Source organism: Aethalodelphis obliquidens, unplaced genomic scaffold (genome assembly GCF_003676395.1).
Source record: "Aethalodelphis obliquidens isolate GAN/ISIS:26980383/991018 unplaced genomic scaffold, ASM367639v1 scaffold86, whole genome shotgun sequence".
In the NCBI taxonomy this organism is placed as follows: domain Eukaryota; kingdom Metazoa; phylum Chordata; class Mammalia; order Artiodactyla; family Delphinidae; genus Aethalodelphis; species Aethalodelphis obliquidens.
Window position 1 is genome coordinate 5,571,895 of NW_020838030.1, and position 20,079 is coordinate 5,591,973.

General features: G+C 39.0%; 1 protein-coding gene across 7 annotated transcripts in view; it reads left to right on the forward strand.

The window, feature by feature from the left end:
* Positions 1–20,079, forward strand: part of RAD18 (RAD18 E3 ubiquitin protein ligase) — a 112,350-nt gene that overhangs the window by 23,523 nt on the left and 68,748 nt on the right. For 6 of the 7 annotated variants that reach the window (XM_027093963.1, XM_027093964.1, XM_027093962.1 and 3 more), the window contains exons 3-6: positions 3,545–3,606; positions 4,784–4,854; positions 14,883–15,220; positions 19,144–19,243. In XM_027093963.1, coding sequence (XP_026949764.1) covers positions 3,545–3,606; positions 4,784–4,854; positions 14,883–15,220; positions 19,144–19,243 — 571 coding nt within the window. The remainder of the gene's footprint in view (positions 1–3,544; positions 3,607–4,783; positions 4,855–14,882; positions 15,221–19,143; positions 19,244–20,079) is intronic. The other variant, XM_027093968.1, reaches the window with a different exon arrangement.

Sequence of the window (20,079 nt, forward strand, 5' to 3'; positions counted from 1 at the left end):
TGCATCATTTTCCTTAGTTCATTGAGCATCTTTATGATGGTTATTTAAAATTTTTTATCAGGTAATTCATACACATCTGTTTTTTTAGGATTAGTTTCTGGAGATTGGCCATGTTTTCCTGTTTCTTTGTATGCCTTGTTACTCTGTTGGGATCCATGCATTTGAAAAAACAGTCACCTTGTACAGGATTTACAGACAAGCTTCCTATAGGGAAAGCCAGATGTTCCTGCACTAACTCACCAGCCAGCCCAGCTAGAGATTCTGGGGACCTCTTAAACCTTTTCTGTGGATGGATCTTCTCTAGACGTATGAGTATAGTTAGAGATGTTTTGCTGGTTTCTTTTTTCATTACTGTGTAATCTTTTGCTGCTTCTTGTATCTGTGGTACTTCAGAGTATTTGGAATTGCAGCAAACTGCCCAGCTCTTTTTTGTTCCTAGCGGCCCCCAGGCACTAGAGTATGCCAGGTCCCATCAGAACTCCAAGTCAGGCAAGGTAGAAACAGTCCCTGGGGCAGCCCCTTGGAAAGCTGAAATACTGGTTGCATCCTTCTCTCTTCTCTTTCTCTCCAAATGAGAAGCCACTGAGTTATATCGGCCTCCAATTGTATTGTGGGTCCTCTGGAGCAGTGTCCCAGCTCTTTTTTGTTCTCGTTAGTCTCCAGGCATTTAGAGTATGACAGGTCTCTTCAGTACTGTGAGTTGGGTGAGATAGACACAAGTCCCTTGGGCAGCCCGCTGGAAAGCTGGAACGTTGGATGCACGTTCTTCCCCAAGAGAAGCTGAGAGGTGGGAATTTCTCCTGCTCGCTCCCAGGGGAGGGGTAATGGTGAATGAGTGACTACTCGTGCAAACCGTCACCTTTGTTCTCAGCCACTCCAACCTGGTCCCCTTTCTTGTCAGTGATTAGATTCAGGCAAGATGGAAACCAGTCCCTGGGGCAGCCACATGAAAAGTCTGAACATTTCATATGTGTTTCAGTCTTCTCTTGCTCCCTCCCCCCGAGTACGGAGTGTCTTTCTGATTATGTGGTGCTGAGCCAGGGGTAGAAACTCCGGCAAGTGAGGGCCACAAGTTTTCTACTGGCTCTGATGTGGCTGGTTTTGTGCTTGCCTTGGGGTATAGGAGCATCTTAACTAGTATCTGGATTTCTCACAAAGGGAATTGGTTTATGTATTGTTGTTGATTTGTGTTTCCATGGGAAAAGTAGGGTCTGGCTTCCTGTTCTGCCATCTTGCTGACATCATCCACTTTCTATGGCTAGTTTATTCATATACTAAGGTATGACATTCTGGGGTGTCTACTCAATGCCCATGCATTTAGTGAGGTTCCTCCAACCTGCCTGCTAGAAATTTCATGAACTCTTGACGCTTTGTTACCTCTCCAGTTATTGTTCTTTCCCTGGAAGTTGATCTTTGTTTGGCCTTATGGATTTTCACGCCCATGTATGTGCAGATTTGCCTTCAGTCATAGAATTGAATGGATTTGTATTCATATTTCTGGAGGTCTTTCTGTATGTAGCATCTTTCTTTCTGGTACTCTGCCCTACAAATTCTAGCTACCTGGATTGCCCTGAACTCTGATCTTTGTTTTTTCAACTAGCAAGACTGATGGGCTTTTGGCTTTCCTCCCTGCACTGTGGTCCAAAGTCTGAAAATTTAGAAAGAGTTGTTTTATATTTTCCCTTGGTATTTTAGTTGTTTACAGAAGGAGGGTAATTCTGGATATTGGTTACTTTCTCCTGGACAGAGATGGAAGTCTACTCTATATATTTTAATTATGTCATTTTAGGGAGGAAAGCCTTGACTTTTTATGAAATCAGTGAACTCAGCTGAAAAATTAACCTTTACTTCCATTCTTTTTTTTTTTCATGTTTCTTTGTCACATACAGTTGTCACTGATGTCATTCTTTATCTAAGAGGAATTCAGTGGAGAATACTTCCAATAAAGATAATTTATTTTATGAGCACTTATTTTTCATACTCTACCTGTCATGATTCAATAGGCATTCTACTAATCATCAGTTGTCACAGGTTCCCTCAAGACTAAAAGTTGCTCTGGATCTGTAATTGTTTTAATGACACAAAAGCCCCCAGAGTTTAGTAGAAGCCAGACTTAGCTATCGTGTTCTGCTGTCATCCTGGATTGACTAGAATTGGTGACCCAGAATCCTAGCCACTTTGCTGTTCCTTTCCTTAAACGTTTCAGGATTTGTCATTTTAAATTTCTTTATTCGGTTTTCCTATGTTAGCTTTTTGGGTGTAGGTAGTGAATACTGCATTTGCATATCTGCTGCTATTAAGGTTTGAGTGGGGTGCAGTGGCAGAATGCAGGACAGTTAAATTGATCCAAATTCATGCTATTAAAGAGGGAGAGGGCCTGGACTTAACTCCAATCCATAAAACACCATTAAGTGAGAATGTTCTCACTAATAGATTCATCTGCTTAAGTGCCAATTTACTTTACACTTTTTCTGACTTGAAAATGGAAGATGCTCAAAATATTTACTGCTAGGTGAAATCTTTGGCTTTTAGGCACTGTTAAATTACTACTATTTTAAAGATGGACCAGCAGTCATTTTTCTTTTTCTTTTGTGGATTTTTGACTCACAAAATTAATTGAGGCTTGTGTTGTAATAAAAAGCAATTTAGGGCTTCGCTGGTAGCACAGTGGTTAAGAATCCACCTGCCAATGCAGGGGACATGGGTTCGAGCCCTGGTCTGGGAAGATCCCACATGCTGTGGAGCAGCTAAGCCTGTGTGCCACAACTACTGAGCCTACGTGCCTAGAGCCCGTGCTCCACAACTAGAGAAGCCACCTCAATGAGAAGCCCGTGCACTGCAATGAAGAGTAGCCCCTGCTCCCCGCAACTAGAGAAAGCCCATGCACGGCAGCAAAGACCCAACACAGCCAAAAAAAAGCAATTTAATTTTACTAAAAAAAAAAAGTGAAATGTGAAATGTTCCGTTTACTGACTTTTTCTAAATTAAGAGGCAATGTAAGATTCTTTTAGGCAAATAGTCAGTGTTATTCTTCTTTATCATTCTTATGAGGCAGCACTGTGAAGCAAGACGGGAGAAAAGAGATAGTTACACATACAGAAGGGACATATAGTTATGCAGAACTGCCCTTATGGAGATGCTGGAGTGCTGGTTGTTAGTTGGAGGGATGTTATTCTCTTACCAGCTAACTGGTCACTTAACACTGAACTTGGAGGCAGAGGCCAGCTTTCTCAGCTTTGAAAGGAGCCTTCGAAAGCATCTCCTATACCAGATGTTCCTGCACTAACTCACCAGCCAGCCCAGCTAGAGATTCTGGGGACCTCTTAAACCTTTTCTGTGGATGGAACTGGATTTTCTTTTTTTAATTGGACACTTTAGAATTATTTTTGACATGGTTCATTTTCTCATAAAATCCTTAAGATCACATGCAAAATGGATTGGCTTAAGTTTTAGAAACTTGCTTTTTACTGTCAGGATGCTATGCTCTTCTGATATATGAAAGCCAGCTTAAGTAATTTATTATGTTGCATTTGTGTTTTTGCAGACTGTTCTCTTTGTATAAGAAAATTTCTGTCCTATAAAACACAATGTCCAACTTGCTGTGTGGTGAGTTTTTCTTTTCTTTTTTTTCTTTAAACTAAGTGGTGCAGATATTTCTGCTTCATGTATACACAAAAGCCCAGGGAAGATGTATAATTATTGAATGAAGCTATATCAAAGACAGTTTCAGAAAGGACTTATAAAATACATATATGGAGAACTGGGCTTTGTTCAACTTTTCATAAAGATTTCTGATAACCTAAATGTATTTTAGGAAGAAAAAACTAATTTTAAGATCAGGACACTTTAAATCTTATGAACTGTGTTTTTATGGCTCTTCACTTTTTATAATTTCTCAACTTGGGTAGAAAATCTGATGGTAGGATCATTTATCTGCAAAAGATTGATGTTTAAGTATTTGTGCAGAAGGCAAAGATTCAGCTTAACTGGCCCCTTACCTCTTTCCCAAACGAGACCTTCAGGGAGAACACCAAGAAACTTGTTAAAGTTTCTGAAGCATTTTATGTAGTGGAAATAGGTGAAAAGGTATGTAAAAAGGGAAGGTAAACATACGTAGGAATAAAGAAAGAAGAAAAAGAGATAGTAAGGTCTGATAGAAAGGACACTGGGGCTAATTAAAGGGTTTGGGTTCTAGTTTGGTGCCTCTGGTAGGTGCATCGTGTCAGGATGTCACTGAACTTGTTTGGCTCCCAAGTCTAAGCTCTTTCCAACTAGGGATGCTGCTGTCATCAAGATGGTATCATCACAGAGATAAAGTGTATGCCATTTACGCTAGATAGCTACTGGGTTTATCGTTTTCCTCTTGCAGTCTTGAACACCAATCTTGTTTTAAAAGTCTCTTTGAGCACCTAAGGCTCTCGTGTTATTACTTTAAAAGAGCATCTCTGTTCTGCTTTTCAGGAGACATTTTTGGGAAAGCTGAGTGCTGGCATTTTGAAGAAGGATTCTTGCTCATATTAGGTTTTATCTTAGTACAGAGTACATATGTTTTTACCAGATGCTTTGGAGAGCTTTTAAACAGACTTCCAGTCAGCAGATAGTGATTCACTGTTTTAAAATTCCGTATTAGTATGAGATGAATGAACTTTATTTTGAGGTTTTCCTGGAAGACTTAGTGGGATGGGGAATCTCAGGAGGATGAGACATACGTTTTCAAAAACAAGATTATGACAAGTTAATTATTGTTTCTGACCTTTTTCTATCTGTTGTTTTTCTTTTCCAGACAGTCACAGAGCCGGACCTGAAAAATAACCGCGTATTAGATGAACTGGTAAAAAGCTTGAATTTTGCACGGTATGATTTTCTTTTGTGACTAATCCCTAACTGCTTTTGCCTTTTATATGTGTCCGTCCCTTTACTCTGTGCACTTTTCGGGATTAGGGAATGCAGGGCTGCATATTTGGGGGTAAAAGAAGGGATGCAACAACAGTCATTAATCACATATGGACAATCTAATCATAATAGGATTTTCTTCCTTTACCTAACAGAAAGTCTCCTGTTATGAAAAACAAGAGTTAAAATGTACATTTGGGCACTTACTTTCGAGTATTTCAGAAATACTTCAGCTTTATCTTTTATTTTCCCTGCCCCAGCATTAGAATCAACCATTTTCCCGAGGAGCCCTGGGTCCTTTTATTGGAGAATGGCATTTAGAAATCAGGATCTGGACCTGGGTATGCTCATTGTTACTGGGGTGTCATTGCTTCTAAACCCTCTCAGTGGACAGAGCTGGGTAGCATATGCATGTGTATGTGTACACACATATATGTATAATAGTTTCTGTGTCATATATTAATCCATTAATTCTTAATCCGATTTGCTCAGCATGTATAAAATGATGTGTAACATGAAATGTGTAATTGCTGGTGCTTTATAAAGTGCAGCTTTACTTCCTAACTGTCAAATGTATGATGGTGATAGTCAGTGCTCACCCAGAGGGATTTAAAAAGGCATGTTTTATCAGACAGTATCTTGAATTATTTTTGGTTTTAATCATGCAAGCCAAGCAGGAGTTTTTGGAGTTTTTATTAGGAACATACTGTGTTTAGTTAATGGTTAGGTGGCCACATACTTAAGTACATGAATTCCAAGCTTGTTGGGACGTTCTTGGAGGTTCATCACATTACTTCTAAAAATGTAAAGAGATTTCTTCCAGTAGAATTGCACATTTTTTCATTGGTTTGCATACTAAAAATGATCAGGTTTAGTACTCTGAACTCGCCTAGTAAGGCATTTTAGAAATCAGCTGGTTGGTTATTTCCCTAGGGAGAGTCATAAGAAGGTGGTATACTTTCCTAGATTAAGACACTCTGAGATTCTCTGGTGCTCATAATTAAAGTGATTGCTTTTCTTATTTTGAAGTCCTTCACCAGTTAGATATTGAAGTTGGTAAGAAAAGATGGAGACATGTATTTAAAAAGGAATTGATCGGCTGTTTGCTTTTCTCTGAGGCAGCAAAATTGTATCTCATGGCTTATTTTTTCCTCAGCTGGTATTGAAAGCATAACAGCCTCCCTGCTAGGAAAAAGGGACTGTTACGAAGAACGGCATCTGTTTGTTGAAGATAAATGATCAGCATCTTTGGGTTCATAGACCCTTTGGTAACTTAAAGGGAGGCCTTGGAATGATTGCGCTCTCTCCTTCTCTCCTCCCTCCCCAAAGAAATAGGCTCTTTAAATATTCTTTGTAGTGGGTGTGGCGGGGTAGGAAGCATTCTTTGTAGATTTGGGACGGATTTCATCATTTCTTTCTCCCTCTGTTTGCCTTCTTGGAATTGCTTTACGGGGAACATTTCTTGGACACTTGTCATATCTAAAGTGCTGTGGTACTTCATTTGCAAAATTAGTAGGGTTGAAATTCAACGTAATCGGTTTCATTACTTGTTTGAAATGTGGTTTAGATCAGTGAGGGAGGAAGTTTAATTTTATGAGTAAAATGTAAGTCATTTATATTGTTTATTGATTTTATTTCTTCCTGTGCTTCCCATCTGTCATTGCCATTTTATGATATTATGATTTTTAAAAATTTAATATTCTAAACTGAATAACAAAAGAGTATTGGAAATAATTCCAGAGGTCTTCAGGCACGAGGCTGACACGCAGATCTTACATTTTCTTCTAACTTTTGCCCTTTATTTTCAGGAAACAAGTGTTTTGTTTTCTTTTTTCCCTTGACTCTTTTTTTTTTTTTTTGTGGTACGCGGGCCTCTCACTCCTGTGGCCTCTCCCGCCACAGAGCAACAGGCTCTGGACGCGCAGGCCCAGCGGCCACGGCCCACGGGCACAGCCGCTCTGTGGCATGTGGGATCCTCCCGGACCGGGGCACGAACCCGCGTCCCCTGCATCGGCAGGCGGACTCTCAACCACTGCACCACCAGGGAAGCCCCCCTTGACTCATTTTTATTTAAAATAATGTTCTTAAGAAACTGTTGTATTGGACAAAATTTATTTAGAATATTGTTGTCCAAGTGGAACATAATTCTTTTTTTATTTTAAATGAATTTATTTATTTATTTTTGGCTGCATTGGGTCTTCGTTGCTGTGTGCGTGCTTTCTCTACTTGCGGTGAGCAGGGGCTACTCTTCGTATGGTACGCGGGCTTCTTACCGTGGTGGCTTCTCTTGTTGCAGAGCATGGGCTCTAGGCGTGCAGTGCGGGCTCTAGAGCACAGTCTTGGTAGTTGTGGCGCACGGGGTTAGTTGCTCTGTGGCATGTGGGATCTTCCCGGACCAGGGCTCAAACCCGTGTCCCTGCTTTGGCAGGCGGATTCTTGACCACTGCGCCACCAAGGAAGTCCCTGGTATATCATTCTTGACCTAAGCAAGAAAATGTTGTTTTTGTATTTTTGCATAGCAGCCAGTCTACATGTATATTATATGTTTTTACAAATTGAGAGTATAGAGCGTTATTTATTGCTTTGGTTTATCCACCATCAAGGTATGAATTTTTCTCCAGGTACTTTTTCCAAGTTTAAAAATATAAACAGGGACATCCCTGGTGGCACAGTGGTTAAGAATCCGCCTGCCAGTGCAGGGGACACGGGTTCGAGCCCTGGTCTGGGAAGATCCCACATGCCACGGAGCAACTAAGCCCGTGTGCCACAACTACTGAGCCTGTGCTCTAGAGCCCGCGAGCCACAACTGCTGAGCCCACGTGCCACAACTACTGAAGCCCATGTGCCTGGAGTCCGTGTTCCACAACAGGAGGAGCCACTGAAATGAGAAGCCCGTGCACCACAATGAACAGTAGCCCCCTCCCGCCGCAACTAGAGAAAGCTCGCGTGCAGCAATGAAGACCCAATGCAGCCAATAAATGAATGAATAAATAAATAAATAAATAAATTTAAACAGATGATAATGGATAATTCCATTAGCATCTCACAAGAGTATGTAGAGTATAATTTCACCTTTCCTTATGGTATAGTTTAAAGCATACTGGGTTTGGGTTCAGGCAGAATTAGGTTCTAGTCTTGACCCTACTAGTTTTGATATGAGTGTGATCAAGATATTAATCCTTTTTGGCTTCTATTCCACATCTGAACAATGGGAATAATATTGTTGACACTTTGAGGAATTGTAAGGATTAGAAATGAAGAGATATATTAAAAGATATATAGCATAGTACTGTATCTGGAACAAAGGAACCTAAGAAAAGATTCCTATCATTACTATCTATATATTTTATCTATTTATATTGTGGTGCCCTGTTATACATATGTGCATGCCCTGAGGAGCTAATGAGACCTTGTGCTTTGGTGGGCCTCTGCCTGTTTGACCAATGGTCCGTTTGCATGTTCCAGATTAGAAGAGATACTTTCAGGGACATTTACTAGTTGCCAAAGTCCATGGACTTGATTGCATGGATTTTATGACTGCCCATGTCTACCCAGAGGCCTGTTTTCTCTTTTGATTCTTAGCCACATTCTGAAGAGGTAAAGTTATTGTCTAGTTAACAAATGGGGAAGATTTTCCTGTATTTTATTGTCACAGTTATTCTGAAAGTCCATAATTCATCCAATTTGAATGTCTGTGAGGAATGCTGTTAGGCGTTATAATGCCAACTCACTTTAATATACAGGAGTGATGGAAAGTGAAGGAAAAATTAGCAATTCAGACTGAGTATCAATTTTGGAATTAATATTTTCACACAGCTCATTTTTAAGGTATGTGAATTGCCGTAAACAGTCTCATGGTTTTAAATACCAGTTGTACGTTCATGGCTTCCAGATTTATATATCAGCTAGATCTCTCTCCAGGACATCATCGTCACATATCCAACTGCTTATCTCACACCTCTGCTTGGACCCCTTAAAACCAGAACTAAACTGATTCCCTCTGCTGCCCCCGAGGCCCCACTCCCAATCTGCTGCTCCCACAGTCTCGCTCATCTCAGTAAATGGCAGCTCCCGCCTCTCTCCCTCAAGGCCAAAAAACCTTGGGGTCATCCTTGACCCCACTCTTTCACACTTAGTCTGTCATTCCATCAGTAAGTCCCATTGGTTCTATCTCTGCTCTCCTTCCAGAATCTGACAACTTTCCCTCACTATGCCAATCCTGTTCAAGCCAGCATCAGCCCAGATACGGTGATTACTTCTTAGTGGCCTTACCTCTGCTTTTGTCCCCTTACAGTCCTTCTGAGGGCAGCAAGCAAACCGATCCTTGAAAATAAAAAGTAGGTCATACTGCATGTCGCTCAGATGTGGTTTCCTATCTCATTTGGAGCAGAACCCCAAGGCGTCTCAATGGCAGTCCTCTGGGCCCTTCAGAGTAGGCTCCCTGACTTCCTTGCCTGCTTCTCTCCCACAGGTCAATTAGCTCCAGTCACACTGGCCTTCTCCCTGTTTCTCAAGCGTGTTAATCACACTCTGACCTTAGAGACTCTGCTTACTGTTATTTCTAAGTGAAAGTGTTTCCCTAGATGTCCACACAGTTTAATCCTCTACTTTCATGGGCTGTGTTTTTCATAGGCATCTTCTCAGTGAAGTCTTCTGTGACCATCCTGTAAAGAGTATCAAGCTTATCCTCTCCGAATTCATGGCTTCATCGGCTTCCTTTTTTTCATAGTAATTTTCACATATGTTGTGGGTGTCTATTCTCTCTTCCCTTACTATAGTGTAAACTTCATGAGGACAGAAACTATTTTGTTCTCTATTATATTTCCACTGCTGAGATTAGCAGGCACCTGAAGAAGTTAATGAATTTTAATTTTAGCATGGGGCATAATTTTATTATTGCAGTGGTGCAACTGTCTGCCACGTTCTTTATTGGCATGTGTTGAAGTAAGAGATCAAATTGGAAGACTAAAATTCGTCTCAATTGTGAATAAAAGCAAAAAGGAGTTATCTCTAGGGTAGACACTTAGCTGAAAAGGTATACTTGTGTAGCAGCATGGAAGTGATTTATCAGTGATAGTTTTATTAATTAGTTGGAGAGTGTGTCTTTTACTTTGTCATAACGAGATGAAAGCTTTTCTCAGAACCTTCTTTGCACCAAATCCACATCCTAGAAGAAAAAGAGACTTAATGATTGTGGTTCTCTACTTTTACTTTATTTCTCTTTCCTCGCAAAGATGAAGATCTTGAATTTTTTTTTAACCTTTCTCCCACTGTAGCTTTTATTTATTCACTTTCAAACTTTTTATTGTGGAAAAGTTCAAATATATATAAAAATAGAGAACATGGTGTAATGACCCTCAGGTACACATCACCTTCCTTAAACATTTATCAGCTTATGGACGTTTTTGATCTTCTACACATCTACGCACCCTCTCTCAACCCTGATTATTCATTTAAAAATATTTAATAGTAATGTTGAAAATAGTAGATATGCCTATTAGTCTAAGGACATATTTAAAACGATCAAAGCATTCAGATTATGACTGGCAATTAAATATGGTATAAAGCAGGATATCTTGTTGTAAATAGAGTTTTTGTGGATTTTTGTAAAACTGTAAAGCAGAATAAGATATTTACTGCTTTTTTCTTTTTGTATTATTTCCTGCCCAGTGAAGTAACTAACCCCGAGGTGGTATGAGTGTTAATAGAGTAGTTTTATTGACTTCAGGCCAACAGAGAAAGGGAAATTCAGTAAAAAAAATATGTTGTTGTGGTAAGCATTTCGTCTTTTTCTGAATCTTTTGAATTCAAATGATAGTATATGGATTATTTTTTCCCTGTTTCCATATTGATAGACATTTGGGCTGTTTCTGGTTTTTGTCTATTATGAATACTACTGCTGTGAACATTCTGGTACATATCTTTTGGCATGTATTTCTTTTGGCATATATCTAGAAGTGTAGTTGCTCGGTCAGAGACTAGGCATTCATTTATTTGCTGGTATCTTTAAAGCTAGTTTCCAAATGGTTAAAACAATTACATTTCTACCGTGAAGTATGAGAGTTCCAGTTGCTCCATAGCCTCACCAACAGTTGCTATTCCTGGTCTTTCTAGTTGTAGCCTTTCTCATTAGTGTATCAGTGAGATTTTAAAAAATTATTGTTACTGTTTTTATTTTTACTATTTCTTGATTTTTTAAAACTGTGGTAAAATTTACATATAATGAAATACATACAGTAAGTTTGAATTTTGATCATTGAATTTTGATAATCATACATCTGTGTCATTACCATCATAGTCAAGATATGGAACATTTCCATACCATGACTTCTTTATTCTGCTTCTAGTCAGTCCCACCCCCATAGATAGAAACCCCCCATGGGTTTCTATCATCATAGATTGTTCTTAAACTTCATGTAAGTGGAATCATATAGTATATGTTTATTCTTTTCTTTTGCTTCACATAATATTTCTGTTATTTGCCTATGTTATTGCTTGTGTCGGTATTTTCTTTTTTACTGCTGAATAGTATCCATTGTATGAATACGCACAATGTGCTTATCTATACCTCTATTGATGAATTTGAATTGTTTCCAGTTTATGGCTAGTATTGTAAAAGCTCCTGTGAACATTTGTGTGCAGGCTTTGTGTAGGCATCTATTTTCATTCTTTGGGTATATATCCAGGAATGGAATTGCAGGCTTATAGGGCAGATGTATATTGAACTTTATAAGGAATTGGCAAACAGTTTTCCAGTTGGATTGGACCACAGTGAATTTCAGTTGCTCCACATCCTGGTTAATATTTGGTACTGTTAGTCCTTTTATTTGTAAGCATTCTATTGGGTGTGAAATGGTAACTCATGGTGGTTTAATTTACATTTCCTGATGACTAGTGTACCTTTTCATGTGCTTATTGACTCTTCTTTTTATCTTTGGTGAAGTGTCCTGGTTTCTTAGCCAATTTAAAAAAATTGCATTGTTTGTCTTTTTCTTATTGATTAGTGGTTCTTTATGTATTTTGGTCAAATATATTTTCCTTCCTGTCTGTAGCTTGCCTTTTCATTTTCTAAGGGTGTCGTTTGATGAACAGACATTTTAATTTTGAAGTCCAGTCTATTGTCTCTCTCTTTTTCTTTCTTTCTCTCTCTCTCTTTCTGTGTCTCTTTCTCTTTTTTATAAAATGATTATAACTTTTTTTTAATTCTGCCTAAGAAATCTTTGCCTACCTCAGGTCATAAAAATTTTTTCATATGTTTTCTTAGAATTGTGGTTTTAGCTTTTATAGGTAGGCCTATGAACCTATTCAAGTTAATTTTTAGGTATGATGGAGGTAAGTGTCAGGATTCATTTTTTTCTCAGCAGATATTCATTTGCTCCAGCCCCATTTGTTAAAAAGACTCACTGTATTACCACATCAGTTTTCTTTTGGTTAGTGTTTGCATGGTACATCTTTTCCCACCGTTTTTCCCCAATCTTCCTGGATCTTTATATTTAAAGTGTTTTCTTTTAAACAGTATATAGTTGCATCTTATTTTTTAATCCAGTCTGATAAGCTTTGTGTTTTAACTGGAGTCTGTATCCATTACATTTAATCGATTACTTGCTCTCTGTTTTCTCTTTGTCCATTTGTTCTTTTTAAAAAAATTATTCCTTTCCTGTCCTTTTTTTGACTATTTTTATTATTTTATCTCAAGTTTTGGCATTATACTTCTTAGTGTTGCTCTTTTTAGTTTTTACTGAACAAATTACAAAATACATCCTTAACGTATTATAGTACTAACCATAAATTAGTACTTTTATCATGTCCTGAACAATGCAAGAATTTTATAATATTTTTGCATTATCTTAATGTCTCTTTTTTGCTATGTTAGAGTTATTTTACTTCCATGTATGTTATGAATTCCACAAGCCATTGCTAGTGCCTTTCAAAAGTCAATACTCTTGAATTTAACTACATATTTACCTCTTCTCGAGCCTTGCTGACATTTTTTTGTGCTTACATCTACGATTATTTTCCTTAAGCTGAAGAACAGTTCTTGTAGTAATTCTTGTCTCTTGGTGAGGAATTCTCTTAGCATTTGTTTGCTTAAGAATGTATTTTGCTTTCATTTTGGAAGAATATTTTCAATGGGAATAGAATTCATTTGTGTTTTTCTTTTCTGTACTTTTTGAAAACTAAATTTTAAAATAAATTTATTTATTTATTTATTTTTGGCTGCATTGGGTCTTTGTTGCTGTACGCGGACTTTCTCTAGTTATGGCGAGTGGGGGCTACTCTTTGTTGTGGTGCGCAGGCTTCTCATTGCAGTGGCTTCTCTTGTTGAGGAGCACAGGCTCTAGGCGCACAGGCTTCAGTAGCTGTGGCATGTGGGGTCAGTAGTTGTGGCTTGAGGGCTCTAGAGCGCAGGCTCAGTAGTTGTGGCGCACGGGCTTAGTTGCTCCGCGGCATGTAAGACCTACCCCGACCAGAGTTCGAACCCGTGTCCCCTGCATTGGCAGGCAGATTCTTAACCACTGTGCCACCAGGGAAGCCCTCCTGTACTTTTAAGATGTCATTCTGTTATCTTCTTGCTTCCATAGGTTTTGTTGACAAGTCAATGATATTTCTTACTGTTATTTCCTTAGAGCCATGGTTCTTAACTGAGACTGATTTTGCTTTCTCTTTACCTCTTCCCCCAGGGAACATTTGGTGATACCTGTTTATGTTTTGGTTGTCCCAACCTGGGGCAGGGGTGTTATGCTATTGATATTCCTACAAGGCACAGAACAGTCTCTTACAGCAAAAAATTATTTGACTCACAGTGTCAATAGTGCCAAGGTTGGGGAACTGTGCCTTAGGGGTAGTTTACAAGGTTGTTTGGTTGTTTACAAGATTTCTCTGGTTGTTTATTCTTTCATTTTTCAGCAGTTTGATTATCATGTGCCTAAGTTTCATTTTCTTTGTTTTATCCTTTTTTGGGATGGGTTTTAATTCCCTCTTACAGCATAGAATTTTTAAAATTCATTTGTCTATTATTTTCTTCTTTTTTCTTTATTCATCATGTCTCAATCATAGTTCTTTTGAAGTTCTTCTAATGCCACTCGGATCACCTGGATCTGCTTCTAATGACTATTTTATCTCTTGATTAGTAGCTAATTTCTCTGCATCTCTAGTAATTTTTAAATGTTTGTTGAATGTGGATGTAATGTTATAGACGCTGTGAATTACCTTCCTTTGAAAAATGTTGAATTTTGTTCTGACATGCAGTTAAATTACTAGCTCTTCACTTTCATTCTGTCAAGGTTTGGATTAGTTTTTTGTTAGATTTGGTCTATTTCACTTTTGTTTCTATTTCTAGAGTGTGGTCCTTCCCTGGCCTTTGTAGGGTTTCAGCTGAAAGTCTAGGGTCTTTACCAAAATCTCTCAGCTTTGGCTGGGCTCAAACTCTAACAGCTTTCCAGCATTGACCTTTAGAATCTCAGCTTCCTGGCATCTGCTTCCTGCCGGGCCTCCTATGGCTTCATCTTATGCTTCTCCAGCCCTGGAGATGATCAGGAATTGATGAGCATTTCTCAGCAGACTTTTAGGGTATTCTGTGGCTCCTCCCTGCCCAGCACCCTGTCCCTCCAGTCCTAGTGATCTTTGCCCAGAGCTCTAATCTCTGTTCCTTCCACCGTGTTGACTATAGTCCATGCTTACAGACATTTTTATATGTTCTGTTTAGATTTAAAATTATTTATGGCTGGAGAGTAAGTCTCATATGAGCTATTCTTTGTGACCAGAATCTGAAGTCCTCCCATTATCTTTTATAGACAGATGAACTGCTTTTAAAATCAGATTTATTGCTTTGTAGTTTAGTCTAGAAGAAACACTGGTTTTGTTGTCATTGTAGAGTAAGTTCTGTATTTCGTAGAAACAAGTGTTGAGAGCACAGCTTATGTCAGTTAGGTTATTATGTATACAGAAGTTGAGGTCTTAATTAACTGTTATGTTTTCTTTGCTTCAAGGAATCATCTGTTGCAGTTTGCCTTAGAGTCACCACGCATCTCTTCTGCTTCCTCCTCTTCAAAGAACCTTGCTGCCAAAGTGCACACTTCTGTAGCCTTCAGACGTTCATTAAAGCAAGAAAGCAGGCTAATGGAGAACTTCTTGATTAGAGAAGCTGGTGGTTCTGTGTCAGAGTTGCTGATAAAAGAGAATGAAAGCAAATTCAGCCCTCAAAAAGAGCTGAGCTCTTCTGCAAAGACCAGAGGGACACCTTCCGTAGAAAAGTCAGCTCCGGGTTTCTCAGAGGCTAGTGTTCCTGAGACACCCTCTACATCGGCCTTGAAAGAAGTTACTAAAGGTAGGAAATTATTTTCACATGTTTGTTTTCTTACTTAAGAGAAATCTTCTCATCCCACATGACATAATATATAAGCAGCATTTTTGAGGGGGAAGGAATGGGAAAGGGCAGACCCACTTTCATGTTGTAACAGCCTCAGAGATGGATGTAGGCAGTGCTTCCAGATGTGTTCTCTTTCTGCCTCATAGAATAGGAATTCAGGCTGATGGCTGGAAAAGTGAAGCTGTTTTAATTAGTTCTTACTTCACGTATGACGTACCTTTCTGCTTTTCAGCTTTTCATTCCCGCCTCATCCTTTATATCAGTTCCAGTTTAACCTTAAAGAGCTCATTTTATCTTAAGATATCAGCACTTGAACACTTCCAAGCTGTTCTGAGTGGCATTTATAGCCTTAGACAGTTTGACCACTCCCTTAGCTGTTTGACCTTATTTCTCACGTCTCCCTCTCAAAATCCTTCTGCCATAGCCAAGCTGATCTCCCCACTATTCCTTGAAAACACTCGGGCATCGGAAAAGTGCAATGTGCTGGCCAGATTTGGCTTGTCACCCGTTTTTGTAAACAAGGCTTCACTGGAACACAGCCATGTCCATTTGTTTACCTGTTGTCTGTGGCTGCTTTCATGCTACCTGCCATGGTTCATTGGCTGTGACAGAGACCATCTGGCCCCCAAAGCCTAAAATCTTTACTACCTGCCCCTTTGCTAAAAATGTCTGCCAACCCTGTTCCACCTTTCCAGACTCTATCCAGGTCTAACCATTCTTTGGTTATGTTACATAGTATTGATTTGTCACATTACTAAAGTACTACAGCACTTGTTTTCTGGACTGTTTTGTGTATAGTTGGCTTAACTTTTTGATGACTAGGTCAGCTTGTTTATTCTCTTGTTTCCATGTCTTCTTGCCAGTGGAGTTCAGAGCACCCTTTAGGTAGAAACTCTGTCTTAGATATTTTTGGTACGCCCATACCACACACAGTGCAGGGCTGTTAGTGGTTACTAAACTTAGGTTGAGATTAGTTTATTTGTACTCAAGTGTTTAAATTTCATATGGCTATGTGAATTTTTTACTTACATTTCCTAGGATATCTTATCTTTTTCAATTTCTTTTTATTAATTGCCACTTCTTATTATATGTTTTTAAGTGATAACATTTTCCCTGTAGCAGAACCTTTTTTCCAAGCGAAATCTTGCAGTGAACCATAGCATACAAAGTGGATAAAATTGGCCTTGCCCCATTAGAGTGGATTTGGAGGGTCTGGGGATTGTGCTCTCCACGTGAGCTCCCCCTGCATCCCTGCCTGTTAGCCATGGTGGCCTCTAGGCCCTGAGATACCTCCACAGGTCCCTTAACTCCATCAAACAGTTTCAGAATGATTGTGTTCCACTTTTTAAAGCTACACTTGTATAGGCATACCTCAAAGAAATTGCGGGTTTGGTTCCAAACCACTGCAGTAAAGCAAATATCACAATAAAGTGAGTCATGAATTTTTTTGTTTCCCAGTGCATATAAAAGTTATATTTACACTATACTGTAGTCTGTTAAGTGTGCCATAGCATTATGTCTACAAAAACAATATACACACCTTGATTAAAAAATGGTTTATTGGGGCTTCCCTGATGGCGCAGTGGTTGGGAGTCCGCCTGCTGATGCAGGGGATGCGGGTTCGTGCCCCGGTCCGGGAAGATCCTACATGCTGCGGAGCGGCTGGACCCGTGGGCCATGGCTGCTGGGCCTGCGCATCCGGAGCCTGTGCTCCGCAACAGGAGAGGCCACAACAGTGAGAGGCCTGCGTACCGCAAAAAAAAAAAAAAAAAAAAGTTTATTGCTTAAAAATGCTGACAGTCTCAATTAATCGTCAACAAAGGAAACAGGAATATAAAATGGAGAAAAGACAGTGTCTTCAGCAAGTGGTGTTGGGAAAGCTAGACAGCCGCATGTAAGTCAATGAAGTTAGAACACACCCTCACACCATACACAAAAATAAATTCAAAATGGCTTAAAGATTTAAATATAAGACATGACACCATGAAACTTTTAGAAGAGAACACAGGCAAAACATTCTCTGACATAAATCATACCAGTGTTTTCTTAGGTTAGTCTCCCAAGGCAATAGAAATAAAAGCAAAAATAGGGGAATTTCCTGGCAGTCCAATTGTTAGGACACAGAGCTTCCATTGCTGAGGGCCTGGGTTCAATCCCTGGTCGGGGAGCTAAGATCCCACAAGCTGCCTGGTGCGGCCCAAAATAAAATAAAATGAAAGCAAAAATAAACAAATGGGGCCTAATCAAACCTAAAAGCTTTTGTACGGCAAAGGAAACCATAAACAAAGCAAAAAGACAACCTATGGAATGGGAGAAAATTTTTGCAAATGATGTGACTGACAAGGGCTTAATTTCAAAGTATACGAACAGCTCATGCAGCTCAATAATGAAAAAACAAAACCCAATCAAAAAATGGACAGAAGACCTAAACAGACATTTCTCCAAAGAAGACATACAGATGGCCAACAGGCACATGAAAAGATGCTCAACATTGCTAATTAGTAGTGAAATGCAAATCAAAACTACAATGAGGTACCACCTCACACTGGTCAGATGGCCATCAAAAAGGCTACAAATAACAAATGCTGGAGAGGGTGTGGAGAAGAGGGAACACTGCTACATTGTTGGTAGAAATGTAAATTGCAGTGCAGCCACTAAGGAAAACAGTATGGAGGTTCCTTTAATAACTCAAAATAGGGTTACCATATGATCCAACAATCCCACTCCTGGGCATATATCCAGACAAAACTATAATTCGAAAAGATACATGCACCCCTATGTTCATAGCACTATTTACAATAGCCAAGACATTGAAACAGCCTAAATGTTCATTGATAGATGAATGGATAAAGAAGATGTGGTGCATATATACAATGGAATATTACTCCGCAATAAAAAAGAATGAAAGAATACCATTTGCAGCAACAGGTGTAGACCTAGAGATTATCATACTAAGCAAAGCAAGTCAGAAAGAGAAAGACAAATACCATATGATATCACTTATATATGAAATCTAAAATACGACACGAACATATCTACGAAACAGAAACTGACTCACAGACTTAGAAAATAAACTTATGCTTACCAAGGGGGAAGGGAGTGGGAGGGGGATAAATTAGGAGTGTGGGATTAGCAGATACAAGCTGCTGTATATAAAATAGGTAAACGACAAGGTCCTACTATATAGCACGGGGAACTATATTCAATATCCTGTAATAAACCATAATGAAGAATATGAAAAAGAATAGATATATGTATTTATATATATGTATAAGTGAATCACTTTGTTGTACACAAGAAACTAACACAACATTGTGAATCAACTCTACTTCAGTTAAAAAAAAATTGCTGGGACTTCCCTGGTGGTCCAGTGGTTAGGACTCTGTGCTCTCACTGCCGAGGGTCCGGGTTCAATCCCTGGTCAGGGAACTAAGATCCCACATGCCCCTAGCTGTACATACCCTCACCTCACCTTCCTCCTGTGGCACGTATATCTTACTCAGGTGGTTAAGATTGCTTCGGTGCTAAAGATGAATGGGTCCTAAGACAGGAAAACTTAATATTAGTTTTATAGCTTCGTCACGCCTTGTTAGAAAAGAGTTAACTAAAGCATTTTCTAAAAAACAGATTTCCAAACTTCTTCGCAATCTCTTCCTCTAGGCCCAGGATTCTAATTATGTGACTTTTCACAATGTAGCCCTTACCCAGTAAGCAGTCTATTCTACTCCTGCTGCCCTGAGGTGTCCTTTTTCTCTTCTGCTTTTCCAAGTGCATGTTAAGGTTGGATTCCTTTTTTTATCTTAGTTGCTGAAAGGTGCTGGGTTATATTATTTTTGCTCTTTCCACAAATAATAAAATCTTTCTCTTTTTGAAAAATGCAGTGGATTGTCCTGTTTGTGGAGTTCATATTCCAGAAAATCACATTAACAAGCACTTAGACAGCTGTTTATCACGTGAAGAGAAGAAAGAAAGCCTCAGAAGGTAAGAAAGTTAAGCATAACCGTTGAGCTACTTTAGCTTGTTGCCTCCTGTGGTTTATAAAATTTGAGCCAACTCCACTGGCTCTCGTCCATTCTCTCTCCTTGTTCTTTCCTCAACTCCCACCTTGCCAGATGTAATTAACTTTATTATATGCTAATAAAATTTGACTTAACAAGAAACTAGTGATTTAGAATTCAGTTGTTTTTAAACTTGTTTTCTTCTCTTAGAATTTTAGAACTACCATAAAGCCCTTGGCCCAAGAAAGCAAGGTTAGACTCTGAATATAGAACACATCAAATCTGTTTTTGGTTCTTAGGAAGCTCAGAAGTTTAAATTTGTAAAATCTAGGTTTTTCAAAAATTCTGAATAGTTAATTACTATATACATATGACATACTATATACGCATGACAGTAAAAGGTACAAAAGGCACCTGAAAGTAACACAACATTGTAAATCAACTGTACTCCAGTAAAAATTAAAAAGAAAAAAGGTACAAAATGGTATGTTTTTTTGCCTTTTTTTGTTTTTTTAGAAAATATGGAATCACTTATTCATTCAACAAATACTTATTAAGCACATAACCATGTGCCAGGCATTCTACAAAGCACTGGTGAATCAATGGTGAATGAAAGTCAAATTATCTGCTCTTAACACCCTTTTGTTCTGGAAGGATGCAACCAGTAGGCTTGCATTTTGAAGGCAGTGGTTTTCTCTGTTACTGCATCTATAGAAGCTTGCAGTTGTATAGTTTGTCTGTGGGGCAGACTCAAAAGGGTGTGTTTGAAATAGAGAGAGAGAGAGAGAGAGAGAGAGAGAGAGAGAGAGAGAGAGAGAG